The 12,826-nt window shown below is 33.5% G+C and overlaps 3 protein-coding genes and 1 non-coding gene across 6 annotated transcripts; 1 reads left to right on the forward strand and 3 right to left on the reverse strand.

The window, feature by feature from the left end:
* Positions 1-1,345: 1,345 nt before the first annotated feature.
* LOC17877225 (precursor of CEP6) lies at positions 1,346-4,196 on the reverse strand. Its single transcript, XM_006281589.2, is given in 3 exon segments — positions 1,346-1,553; positions 3,885-3,961; positions 3,963-4,196. Coding segments are annotated over 3 exon segments (519 nt in total).
* On the forward strand, positions 2,880-2,950 carry TRNAG-GCC. Its single transcript has one exon. It is a non-coding gene; the product is annotated as a tRNA-Gly (tRNA).
* Positions 4,197-7,670: 3,474 nt separating the features above from the next.
* On the reverse strand, positions 7,671-8,013 carry LOC17876973 (precursor of CEP5). Its single transcript, XM_006282267.2, has one exon. It carries the CDS (start codon positions 7,974-7,976, stop codon positions 7,671-7,673), a length of 306 nt encoding a protein of 101 aa, XP_006282329.1. The 5' UTR covers positions 7,977-8,013.
* A 788-nt stretch (positions 8,014-8,801) lies between these two features.
* LOC17875902 lies at positions 8,802-12,551 on the reverse strand. Of its 3 annotated transcripts, XM_006280052.2 has the most exons (11): positions 12,106-12,551; positions 11,880-11,972; positions 11,530-11,610; positions 11,263-11,372; positions 11,036-11,171; positions 10,841-10,939; positions 10,564-10,651; positions 9,943-10,463; positions 9,628-9,825; positions 9,196-9,537; positions 8,802-9,087 (listed from the first exon to the last, which is right to left on the reverse strand). In XM_006280052.2, the coding sequence occupies exons 1-11, from the start codon at positions 12,403-12,405 to the stop codon at positions 8,995-8,997; spliced, it is 2,061 nt and encodes a 686-aa protein (XP_006280114.1). In that variant the 5' UTR covers positions 12,406-12,551; the 3' UTR covers positions 8,802-8,994. The 3 variants fall into 3 exon arrangements, with proteins under 3 accessions (XP_006280114.1, XP_023642849.1, XP_023642851.1); XM_023787081.1 differs by lacking the exon at positions 12,106-12,551 and having other exon boundaries at positions 11,530-11,606; positions 11,880-11,971; XM_023787083.1 differs by lacking the exon at positions 12,106-12,551 and having other exon boundaries at positions 11,263-11,416; positions 11,530-11,606; positions 11,880-11,971.
* Between the last annotated feature and the right edge of the window lie 275 nt (positions 12,552-12,826).

Consider the following 12,826-nt stretch of genomic DNA (forward strand, 5'->3'; position numbering starts at 1 on the left):
GACCATTGGGTGCCTTATTATATTAGATCACTTTGACATTCCTTTAATACTTAAATTAGTCTTGAGCTTTCAAGTCGCCCTTCAAACTTCTCAAGAGCTGCACCTATTATGACTATGAAAAAGCTTTCATTATAATAACGCACAAACAGAGTGTCCTTTGCCACTATTCCATTTGCCCTAAGGCCAATATAGCTTGCGACCACTAATCATTAATTAAGGATTAAACCAAATTTGGAAAATATTTTAGTTGGCTCTTACCTTTCAAATCAGCCACAGCCGTCAATTTAAAGATCTAGAGACCAGCACAATCTTTGGTCAGACCCACCACCATGGTTAGACACATTATTGATTATTATTCTAAGACTTTGTTATAATATATACATATATTATTTTTACTTTCTATATTCTATAACACTCGTTAATAAATTCGAGCAATGCACACAAGCTACAGTACTAACACAAATCATATATAATTCTTGATAATATCTTATATATATGCTTCGAGGTTGAAACGTCGTCGTGGATACAGTATGTTATGAGCTGAATTCATTTTTACTAAAAGCTGGTGTTCATTTACGTTAAATAAAAGATTAGCATATATAAAACGTTATGTTTTCCATTATTAATACTAGTAATTAGAGTAAAAAAGTTTCTACGAAATCACTATTTTTTATTTAAAACATAAAAGTTTGTTCTCCCGCTTAATATAGTTGATTTTGCACATACAGACACTCTTATTTTTGTATCCTCCAATTTCATATTATGTCGGTGACTTATCATCAAGGAGAAATGTAGAATTCCATAAATGGTGATGCAAGTTACTACGAAGTAATTATAGAATTTGATGTTATACAGGTAAACTAACGATGAAATTATACAAATTGGAATCTAGAGAATTAAGTACCCAAAAAAAAAGAAAAAAAGGTGTAACTCCTTATTAAAGACAAATTAAACCCTAATGGATCCATGCATAGTTTGCCTTATGATCTCCTGAACATCTTTTTCAAACGTGATATACATGTTTGTTATATATTATATATACTTCTTTTTACCAAAATAAAGATCGTGGTTGGTGGAAGGATTCTGATGTTTCATATCCAAAAAGAATAAAAAAACTAATCATCGTTTAGAAAAATATACTTGCTAACTATAATTAATGAATATATGATAAGTTACGAGAAACAAAGCGATTTAACTGAAGTTCAAGATTTATTGATTACAATTACGAGAAAACACACAGAGAAGAAAACAGTACCCTAGCTAATACACGTCGACAAAACCACACAAATAAATGTCTTATAATTAAGAACATAGCCATGGCATCTTAGTTTGTCACAACATATTGCTAGTGACCAATTCCTGGACTGTTCCCGGGTTTGGTAGGCCGAAACGCATCCAATGAATGATCTTCCGTCGTTAACTTGCTCGACAGATTTGAGTTATGGCCACCAAGTTTCTTCGAGATATCAGAGATTCCCGATGAATTCAAAGGTCGACCTTCAACGATGTGAGATTCTTGAATGAAAGCCAGCACTATTAGTAGTAGTGCCAAGCTAGTCAAAGTGTACTTAGCCATAGCAATTATGAGAGAGTGTTAAATTTTCAAGAGTAAACGAAACTAATAAAAGAAAAAGCGTAGGAGATATTATTATTGATATATGAATTAGAGTTGAATGTATATGCATGTGTATCAATGGCTTCAACTCTAGATGGCTATTTATGGAGAAGAAAAATGACTAGCTGGTGCATGTGAACCTCCAACAAACAAAGCCAATAAATTATTTATTTATAGTATTAATAATCTAGTATCTTAAATATACATTGGAAATAATTAGAGTTTGGTTATAATTTCCAAGCTTCTTGGGAAAATTCCATGAATGAAGTTCATATGCAAGCATATATATAACTAAAACATGACAAAGAATTTTAATCCCAATTTAATTTTATTTTTTTTTGAAAAAACATCGAACAAGAAATGGAGCGTTGCTATAAAACATTAGTCTTTGAATGAAATATACATTGCATATCCAACAACAAAAATACAAATTAACATGTACATGCATTCTTTTCTAAACGTGTATTTTAACATCTTAATAGTTTTCCTTTGTGAATGATCAATAGAGAACATCAATACATCATTATAAAGAAAAGGCATATATGTACATGGTTATATGATGATGATCATTTCGGTAAATATTTGCACCGAATAATAAAAAAGCATATTCCGATCCTCGGAACCAATTCAGACCAAATTGAGGTGAATGTGATCATTCGTTAAAAAAGTGTAAGCAAATGGGTGCACGTTTAGACTGTCATGATTCATGAAGCAGCTACGTCCTTTTAACTAACACTCTCTCTCTCTCTCTATATATATTCACTATTTTTTTAAAAAAAGTTTCTTACATAAATATCGTTTATTTTCTCAGGCGGTCTCGTGATGCAGTTTGACAATTTAATTTGCATTAAACTAGTGTGTATTTGTCGACTGCACATGCATAGCATAGGAATCGTTTATGGATCTTCCTGCTCCGGTGCTTTATGGCCAGACCTATGTTTCTGTATGCATATGAACTAGTTGTAAATTTATTTATAATTTGTATGACTTCATAAGTTTGACATAATGTGCTCATAATTCTCGTATAACTTAAGTAAAACAAAATAAAGTAGTAGATTGTTAGTAATATATATACTTCATTTAAGCATATGATTGTGCTAGTATCTTAAAAAAAATTAGATTATTTGATAGTTTTCGTATAACAATATTCATCTCAACCGACCTATATATGTTTTCAAAACAAAACAAAAAAACTAGTAGTTTTACGAAAGATAAATGTGTTAGATAAATAGTTATAAATTTAGTTAGAGAAACAAATAACGTAGCACCAGTGGTCTAGTGGTAGAATAGTACCCTGCCACGGTACAGACCCGGGTTCGATTCCCGGCTGGTGCAATTTCTTTTTTGTTTAATACGAAAAGCATATATCACTTTTTTTGGTGTATTCCGCGCGTCTGGGGCATATCGCTTTTCAAGATTTTGTTTCAAAAAATATAAAGCAAAATCAGTATTAATTTGCACTCAAATATTCACAAAAAGTGATGGTTGGCTATCTATACTTCGAAGTATTCAACAAAGTTATTATGATGAACTAAATTATGATGAACTAAAATTTTTGTTCACAAAAAAAAAAAAAAAAGAACTAAAATTTTTAATGTTCAAATTATTTTACTGTAAAGAAGGCAGAATCAGTATTAATTTGCAGTCATGGCATATATGGTGGGTGAAGAAAACAACAGTAAGTAAATAAATTTCTTTTTTATAATTGAAAAACTTTAGAAGCTAATAAAAAAAGGGTAGATTAGAACTCAGTTAAGTCATTTTCATTATCCCCAATTTGGAAATCTTGAAGCTTTTCTTTTGTTATAGTATAGTCACCCACCAAACTTGTTATTAGAAAAAAGTGTACGTATTATAGTATTAATTAAGCTATCGTTTATTTGTTTAATAATTACTAGATATATAAAAAAAAATCGCCAGCAAACCGGTCTTCGTGTGCTTTGTTATTTTTTTATGCACATGATGACAAGTATTATATAAGAGAGAAGCTCACTAGGAAGTACCAACTATGTATATATTAACATGCAAAAACGCATGCAAGAAATTAAAGTTCTTTAACAAAGAAAAGAAGTAGTATATATGTATAAAAGTCTCAGATGAAGTAAATTAAACACAAATCATATTTAATTTTTATTAATGATTTGGTACAATGCTTAATCGATCCACTTACAAGTGACATACTAGTAATAAAAAACTACACACACGTACTATATATAAAATAAAATTGCACTTGCGCAATAATTTAAATTTCACACTAAAACTATTAAACCTTTTCTTCGCATTAGGCTCATTATTGTTCTTGGTAGAATGTCCAACGCCTTGACTATGTCCTGGAGTCGTAGGTTTAATGGAAACCACCTTTAAAGTCTTCAACATTTTCTTTATTCTCCTTCGTCTTATGACCAATACCTGGGCTGTTACCCGGAGAAGTAGGTGCAAAATCATCAGTGTTCCCGACTGTGAAATGGTGATCTTGATGATCGTTTGATTCCCGCAGCTGTCTTGCGTCGGTAAACTGTATGTTATTAAACATCATTGAAACTGAGAGAATACTAAGAATGATATAAATTGAGAGCTTCATACTATATAAGAATGATATGAACTGAGAGTTCAAGTGTTGATTATGGAGAGAGGAAGGTTGAGACTGCACGAATTTGGCTTATGTTGGTTTTAAGTTTGTACCAAAAATATATATCGTTTTTTATAAGTGTAATGTGAGTGGAACAAGGAACACACTAACACAGTGATTTCATTTGGACCGTTCGTGTATATATATATCAGTTTTCATAACTTAAAAAAGAAAAAGAAAAACAGAGGGGGGTTAATAATAGTACATATAAAACATATATATGCCATAATAGACGATCGATATGGACGGCAAAATAGGCAAGCTGGAAAAAAGGAGAATTTAAATGGTCATTTGGTATCTTTTAAGGTAAATATAATATCACAACGTCGGTGTCAAAAATACTCAATCATCATTAAAAAAAAAAAAAAACTTATAACTCAATTTTTAAAATTTATATGTTCAACTTTTGGCAAAACAAAGAAATATTTATACGACAAAAATCTAGGCGTGGGGTTTTCAGCAGAGGTCCTGAATCTCCCATAGTGCTCCATTGTTGAATATACCAACTCATACTCGTATTACATATTATATTTTTGTTAGTTTCCCCCCAGTGATATCGAACGTAACATGTTTGGTGGCAAGAAGAAAAAGCACAAACGAAACATGCATATACACTATATTTTTCAGAAGCTATCTCAACTGAGACGGAATTTACAAGTATGAAACGAAAAATTATACATACATCATCTGGTCCAGTCAGGATTTAACAATCGTTTACTCAAAATGGTTATATATTTACTAGTATTGAAATGAAATACAATAAAATTCCAAAGGCTAATTAAGTTCTACAAAAGCCGCCCTTCCCTAACCACAGAAAGGCACACTTGTTACAAGGACACCTCTCCCGTCTGGCTACTATCTCCATAGATATTTAATATATACAAAGGCTCTCTATATACTTTTTTTTTTTTTTTGTAAACAGGCTCTCTATATACTTTAAATCATTTAGTTTACATGTTTAACTTTTAGAATATATCGATAAAATTATATAGATGGTTGTTGGGAATTAGTAACTTTATTTCTTTAGTAACAAACATGGTGTTAGAAAATTAAATTTTAAATACGTGTTATAAAACTAGCTGGCTGTATAAAGTGCAAAATTGCAATTCTTGAGATGCCCTAATTTATATGATCATATTCTTGACTTGTAATGTATATTATAAAAAATGAACACCCCCACTCACAAATATAAGATCTTCTCCACTACCAAAAAGGGTTGGTTACCATCGATCAGGTCAGATATATAAAAAGTATTCTTCATACCAAATATATTGTAATCATTATATATACCTTCCCTTAATAATTATATCAACTATCGTATTTATATCAATTTGGCTTCTATAACCATTTTATATCAATTATTTTTATGACCACAAGAAAGCACTCCAAGATTTTTATAAATACAATGCAACATGTTTTCTATCTTCTTTAATTAGTTTTGTATATGACTGATTTTTTAAGTATGCGTAAGTGTAGTTATGGATATATATAAAAAACTGTAGTTATGGTGTTTGTGACGCTTGAAAGTAATTTGTTATCAATTATTTTGTTTTTGTTCTGTATTTTGTATCATACTACTGCATATGAAAACGTACTCTTTTTATATACAAAGAATGATAACGTACAACTTGACAATAAGGATCAGTTCTTTCGTTTTTGTAAAGTTTGTAGACAGTTGATATCAAACCAAATCGATCGTTTAAAGTAATTTATCATATATCGCGTGTAACAAGTTTGAATCGAAATGTTATTACAAAATTATCGGAACACTTAACCTGTTGATTGTTTTTAAGAAAAAAAAAGAACATCTTGAACGTAACCAATATGTGAGAACATTTGTTTAAGAATACGTTTAATGATAAAATACATACTTATTCGTCGCATGATAGAAATACGTATTTAGGAAGAGTCGGCATGTGAAAGTTTTATATATTAGAGACATAAGCTTGTTTACCTCTCTTTTGTCCATACATTTTAAAACCACTCTTAACTTACAATGTGTCCGCCGGCAACGCCGCCATGCTTGTAAGAAAGAATATACAATATTTCAAGATTGTATTAAAGCGCAAAATGATTACTTTAGTTTTAACAATAATTAATCAAAAACGAGTGAAAGAAGAAAAAGGTTAGTTCGTGAGTGAGTGAGGGAAGAGAATCAAGTCAAAAGGCACCGTCGCCATCAACTTAACCACTAACTCCTCTCCTCCCCCCTCCACTCACTCTTTTCTTTCTTTGTCGTCTGTCAGTATTTTATTATTATTACTTTTAACTAAATTGTTCTTTATTAGCAAATAGGTTTAGACTGAATTATAGATATATAAAATAGAACCTTAACATGTAAAATCAAGAGTGCTTAACACAATTTCCAGCGAAACCTACAAATAAAACCGACAAATATTTATTTTTCTTTGGATAGTTTTGACTTGAAATTACAATCATCGATTATTGATTAATTCTATGTTGATACAGTTTCGTTTCGAATAATATTTTGATATATTGTTGAGAAGTATGACCTACCCTAAGACCTTAGCTAGCTCCAAGCTAAGTTATTCATTCTTCTGTTAACATAGCCTCTCGTTTATGCTAACTATTATCGCTTTCATTTTGCGTCAGGATATCGCATCATTTTGAATATTCGAGTTAGAAATGAAAAGTAAATGCAGCTTATATTTTATAATGACATGTTGAAAAGTGAAAAAGTTTAGATTTTTTTTATTTTTGTTGGTTGGTTCCCACACGCAGGGAAGTCCTTTGAAGGGCCTACCACAGCATCCGACCACAGCTCTTTTTCCATTTCATTTTATTCTCAGTTTATTGATTATATAAAATTTTATTAAAAAAGAAAACTATAATTAAGGGGTTTTGTATAGTACGAAGTACGAACAGTCACATATAAACATACAGCGAAGGCCATTGATTCATATTGAAAACAAGCTAAAAGCCAGTATTTGATATTTATCATAATCTCAACCATCAACCTCACGGTTACTATCTAATTATAATTTATATATTAATCATACACCAACGTACCAAGAGATATGTAGTCGTGTATTAAAGTTAGTAAGTCCTAAAAGTGAACAAATTACTAGCTAATAGATTCACTCATACCTATGTTATCGTATGATCTTTTTCCATGCGAGCGCATGATTATTAATTATTATTCTTTTGTCTCTTTGATATATATACTTTAAATTAAGCATTTGGGAATTGGGATCCCACATAATATATATAATGTTCTGGCTAGGCTGGTTAAAATGATTTGCCATAGTATATATCTATGTATGATGTATCGTTTCTATTCAACCACACGATCGACTTGAAAAAAACATAAAATAATTTTATTCCACGAAGCAAACTGAAGAAATTTTGAAACGAACAACAATATTAGCAACACATTATATTATATGTGAAATTGCATGAAGATAATTAAGTGTGGGGTAAACTATGGCCAATGCCAGGGCTATTGCCGGGCCTCGTAGGCCTGAAATCTTCTGGCCCTTTACCTTCGGACGACTGTGACGATGGTGGTGGTGGCGGCGAGAACTGCACTGCCTTCTCATCAACCATGAGATCATTGTGCACCGCCATCATCCTCTTGCTATCACCAGGACCATCATTGATTTTTATGTCTTTTAGGGTTCGTCCATGGACGCAATTGAAGTCTAGAAAAAACACCATCATTAGAAAAACACAAGCGTACAATGTTTTCTTTTGACCCATAGACGATTCCATTGGAAGAAAAATGGGTGGTGAAACAAGAAAACAGAAAAAAAAGAAGGAAAAAAACTATATATCGTTGGTGAGGACTCTTGAGTATACTTAAAAGAGTGGTGATAGTGAAGTAACACCATGGTTCTATTGGGTCATTTATATAGAGATTGTATCTGCTGCTTATTGCAAATAAACTAGTTAATTAAGTCGAGTTTTTATAATTATGATTATTAGCTTATTACAAAGTAGGTGGCATTCTATTATATTCTTCTAAAAATACCATGACCGGTGCAAGAAAAACATGCAAATAACGGAATCAAATATTTAATTACTTGAGCTTGACACGATCTTTTCTTCTTATATATTGAAAATATTTATTTATATATAGTACGAGAAGTAAAAATAGAAGATTGGCAAGTGTGAGCGGGAAGACAGAACCAAATTTGATTCAGAATATAATTTACGTGTCGGAAACAAAATTAAAGATATCTTCATACATTCATATTTCATATATAAATGTTCGATTAAATAGAAAACGTAAAATATTTTCATTCAAAAAACACAGAGCCAAAAGCTTTTTTTTTTTTTTTTTTTGCTTTACAACCTTAAAGTTGGTCCGACTCCGAATCAAAAGCCCTAGCGGTTCGGAGGCCATACACTCTCCAATTAGGCAATTAATTATCTCTTAATTATTCTTTTTCCTTTTTCCGTCTTTTCTTTGTTTTTAAGGTTTTTCTTTTATTGTGTTTTTTCTCCCTTTAATACTTTTAAAATAAATGCGCTTTTCCTTACCCAAAAAGTAAAATAAATGGGCTTTTTATCAAGGCCCATCTCTTCTAAAAAATAAAAGCCCATTTATTTCTCATTTATTTTTTTCATTGCCAAAACTTATTTATTTCTTTTTTTCACAAGTGTGTCTGTGTTAAGTTAAATGTACAAAAAAAACACACAACAAATGCAGAAATGAATAAACCAATAATAACTCATCCAAATTTAACTAAACGGGACACGTTCTACTCGGTTTAGTCTGGTTTGATTTTTAACCAAAGAGTTGCTGAATCACAGCCTCAGCGTTTCCATCGTATTGTGATAGAAGTTGAATTGCATTAGACCTCGGCAACGCCAGAAATTCCTGAAACCATCTCTAGTTAGCTATATATATATATACATAATGTAACCAAAATCGTAAACGAAAAACAAGAAACTGACCCACAAGTCTTTAAGGGTTTTGAAAACGTACCATTACTTTAAGAATTGCACTTTCATCCCACAAAGCTTCTCTTGACGAAGTCTGAGTCATCATCATCAAGCTGCTGCTTCCACCATCTTCTGATGTCATGGTGCTTGAAGACGTCGTCGTGACTTGAGACGAGAAGTTTGTTTTGCTATCTCCATTTGATCTTGATTTGATACCACCAATCAAATCAGTGTTTACTTCTTTTAGCGAATCTATCTTCAGGAGATTATTGAACCGGTCTTTACACATCTGAAGCTTGAACCACTCGGTATGCGTGTGAAGTGTCGCTCTTATAATCTTCATTAGCTTTGGTTCTTCGATCCCGAGCCTTTTACCGACAGAAACCTTAAAAGGAATGGCAGAAACAAACACCAGTTGTACGTTGATTTTTCATCAGACAAAACCAGAAAATATCAAATCTAAAAACATTGTTACCTGCAGCGTATTTGCCAGATCATTCAAAGGCAAATCTTTCCCAGGTGTGGTTCCGTCCGGTTGAAGTAAAACTAATAACGTCTCCTTTAATGTCTTCAGTAAAGACTGGTCATTGGCTGCTAAGGGACCTAAGTGAGAGCATGCAACTTTTAGGGCTCCATTGTGATCACCAGTACTCACCAGCTTCAGAAATTCAACCTGTAGATTTATATATATGGACAGGTTTACTTCCTTTACTCAGCAAAAGGAAGAAGTTACAAACAACATCTCTTGAGGGAATATACAAAGAACTTTAAGTTGTTCTTGCACCCTTACCTGCTTGAGATGGAAAAGTAAACCCGGGTTTTTTGTGAAATAATCTGGATCCATGCTGCTGATCTCGAAAATAGCTTCTGCTGCCATTCCTTTGCTAACCAGTTCCTTCAAAGCCAAGGCTATCTCATACTTGCCCTCTATGCCTGACTCGGACTTAGCAAATGAAAGACCAGGATGACAATCTACTTTAGCAGTACGCCCACACCATCTTTTGCGTTTATTCCTCTCGCTATTCAAATGGGATCTAATTCTACCAAGAGATCTTGTATTTTCACATTGATTTGACCAGCTAGTGCTGCAATCTTCACAAACGCTGGTTGGTACGCTGCCGTAGCATGTGCCAATGTCACCTCCTTGTTCGCTAGACATTTCAGTGTCATCAAGCATGCTCTTGTTGCTATAATTCTCAATATCTGAATATTGACTTGTGTTGAGATCTATTTCCGAAACACAATCTCTTGATAAGCTGCGGCCCACCTTCGATTGGTTGCGTTTGGCAGGACCAGTGATCATTTGCATCTCTGATAGAAGATTAACCGATCAGAAATTAATTAAATCCAAAAACAAAAAGAGGTAGATTATGAAAAAGTATCTTGAAACTGCATAGGGTTGATCACCGACCTGAATCCACAATACCCCTGTATATGCAGTACTCCTTAACAAGTTCATCAAGAACCGAAACATCTAATCGCATCCTGCACAATTCATTCTGCAAGAAGTAGAAGCAAGAATTAGGCTGCGATGCAGATATATAAACTTACACAACAATAATAGTAAGTAAGAATATTATACCACTTAAGTGCAAACTAATGTAGAGACCATTTGAACAGTGTAGAGAAGATAAGGATTGATGATAACTGAGAATAAAGCAGAAAAAGGTAGGACGGAGGACTGAAACCTGGAATGCCTGGAAGAGGTCACCTTTGGCAAATTTCATGCTATCAACAGCACCTTGTCTAGTGAGCTCCACCGCATGAGCAAGAGCCTGTATATCCACCTGAAAATTGAATTGTAAAAATCAGTTCTGTGTGTTGTAGAATGTAGATACAATCACATTTCAATTACAAGATCAAGAAACTAACTGCCATATTACCTCATCAAATGGTGGTACTTCATACATGCTTTCAGGAGGAGTAGCTGGTGCATCACGTTCCTCCAGGAGCAGTCTATGAGTGAGATCAGAAACTGCAGAGGAAATTCCTTGGTGAAAGCAAAATCCTTTATGTATGCTGGGGTAAAGGTAGAAAAGAGGATTATTCAGAGTAAGTGAAAAAGAACACAAGAGAAAATAACAGTGTTGAAAAACGAATATAGCCTTACCTTATCAGATACCTTAGTGTCATTGAGAAAACTGGATCATATGCTTGTAAAGAAGCTCTCAGAACAGATGACATCAGTCCAGCCATTTCATACCTTCTTTTCTCTGCCCACTGTAGAACAGAAAGCGCATTCCTTATAATCCAAAATACAAATTCTGCATGATGTATAAGCAGCAGTTCAAAAAAAAAAACATAGGACATTCTGTGCCCGCAAGATTAGATAATATCCAAAGAGAAGAAAAGAAAAACTGCAAGAAAGGTGGAATACCTCGTTTGCTACCGGAGAGGTTTGGTCATTTTTATCATAGATGAGTGCAAGAAGAACATGCTTGAATTCCTCATAAGCTTCCTTGAGATATATAGATATATACAGACGTCAGAACTTGGGATGTCAGGAATAGAGAAAACAAAACATATCTTCCTTACAAAGAAGAAGATGGTGAATCAATAGAATAGGATACGATAAATAAGAAGGTTGTTTATTCTACTTGACTAGATATACGCATTAATGACAATAAATTTGGAGGTAAAAGCAATACACAGAGAGAGCAAGAATATATATAGTGATGTTACGAAAAAAGAGAGAGAATAATAAAAGGGGATGGAATATTCCAGTACCGGGTAAGCATCAAGAGCACAGGGAGCAACACAAGTCCTCAAGCAACCAATTGCAGCTTCATGTGTTCCTTTTCTCAGCAGCTCGATAAATTTCTTTAGGGGAAACCAAAAAATAGAGTTTAGAATTCGATCCAAGACATTCCCTAATTCAACCCTAGGAAAAACCATATACCGATTGATCCTAAATAATCGACTGCAGTTTTTGAATACAAGGAGAGATTCGCACCTGTTTCTGGAGGCGAAATAGAATCCGATGATCATCGAGGACGAAAGGAGCGTGGGAGCGAAGGATGTCGATGGCGGTCTCAATGTCACCGGATTCAATCGAGTTTCGGACCCGGTGAATGATCAATCTGGAGTGATAAGAGGAAGAGGAAATAGAAGGAGAGGACGGAGACGATGATGATGGAGAAGACGATGAATTGGCGGCGGCGGCGGCGGCGGCGGCTTCAACCAGGTTTTCAGAGCTAACGAAATCGATGATGAGAGCATCAAGCGCTTCCCAATTCACAGGCGTTGAATCCATAGTTGGTCAATCTCTTCCTCGACCTTCTCGTTTGTTCGGCGCCGAGGATGAGCCGGCGATCTCAGAGCGTGCGTTGGATCAATCTCTTTGTCTTGTGGGTGAAGTCGCGAGGAGAAAACAATTTACAAAATCCAAAGCCACATAATATGAAATGCCACGTGGCAATTTCATAGATTGAATTTACAGTGAGAAAATATATAAGCACGCGCATTCTTTTCTGATGGATCTCAACTGCTAAAATAGAAGCCCAATCCGCTTCTCAGTTGATTAATGATACTCGTAAAATCGTCTTTGTAATTTGTGTTCCAAAGAAAATTTAGATAATTGAAAAGAAAAAAAAAACACTGAAAATTCATAAAATAGAATTATTCAAAAACTGGCAACATTGAAAAAAATTATGTTTGTTTAGATATATTTTGGG

The sequence above is a fragment of the Capsella rubella genome, unplaced genomic scaffold (assembly GCF_000375325.1).
Source record: "Capsella rubella cultivar Monte Gargano unplaced genomic scaffold, Caprub1_0 scaffold_8, whole genome shotgun sequence".
NCBI lineage: Eukaryota > Viridiplantae > Streptophyta > Magnoliopsida > Brassicales > Brassicaceae > Capsella > Capsella rubella.

Bases quoted from the DNA above. Each gene is read 5' to 3' on its own strand.
- LOC17876973 (XM_006282267.2), bottom strand. From the start codon at position 7,976: ATGGAATCGTCTATGGGTCAAAAGAAAACATTGTACGCTTGTGTTTTT.
- LOC17875902 (XM_006280052.2), bottom strand. From the start codon at position 12,405: ATGGATTCAACGCCTGTGAATTGGGAAGCGCTTGATGCTCTCATCATC. The intron at 10,940-11,035 runs GTAATATGGCAG...TTCAATTTTCAG, and splicing joins AAGTACCACCATTTGATGAG to GTGGATATACAGGCTCTTGC. The intron at 9,538-9,627 runs GTAACAATGTTT...ATTCCTTTTAAG, and splicing joins ATCTGGCAAATACGCTGCAG to GTTTCTGTCGGTAAAAGGCT.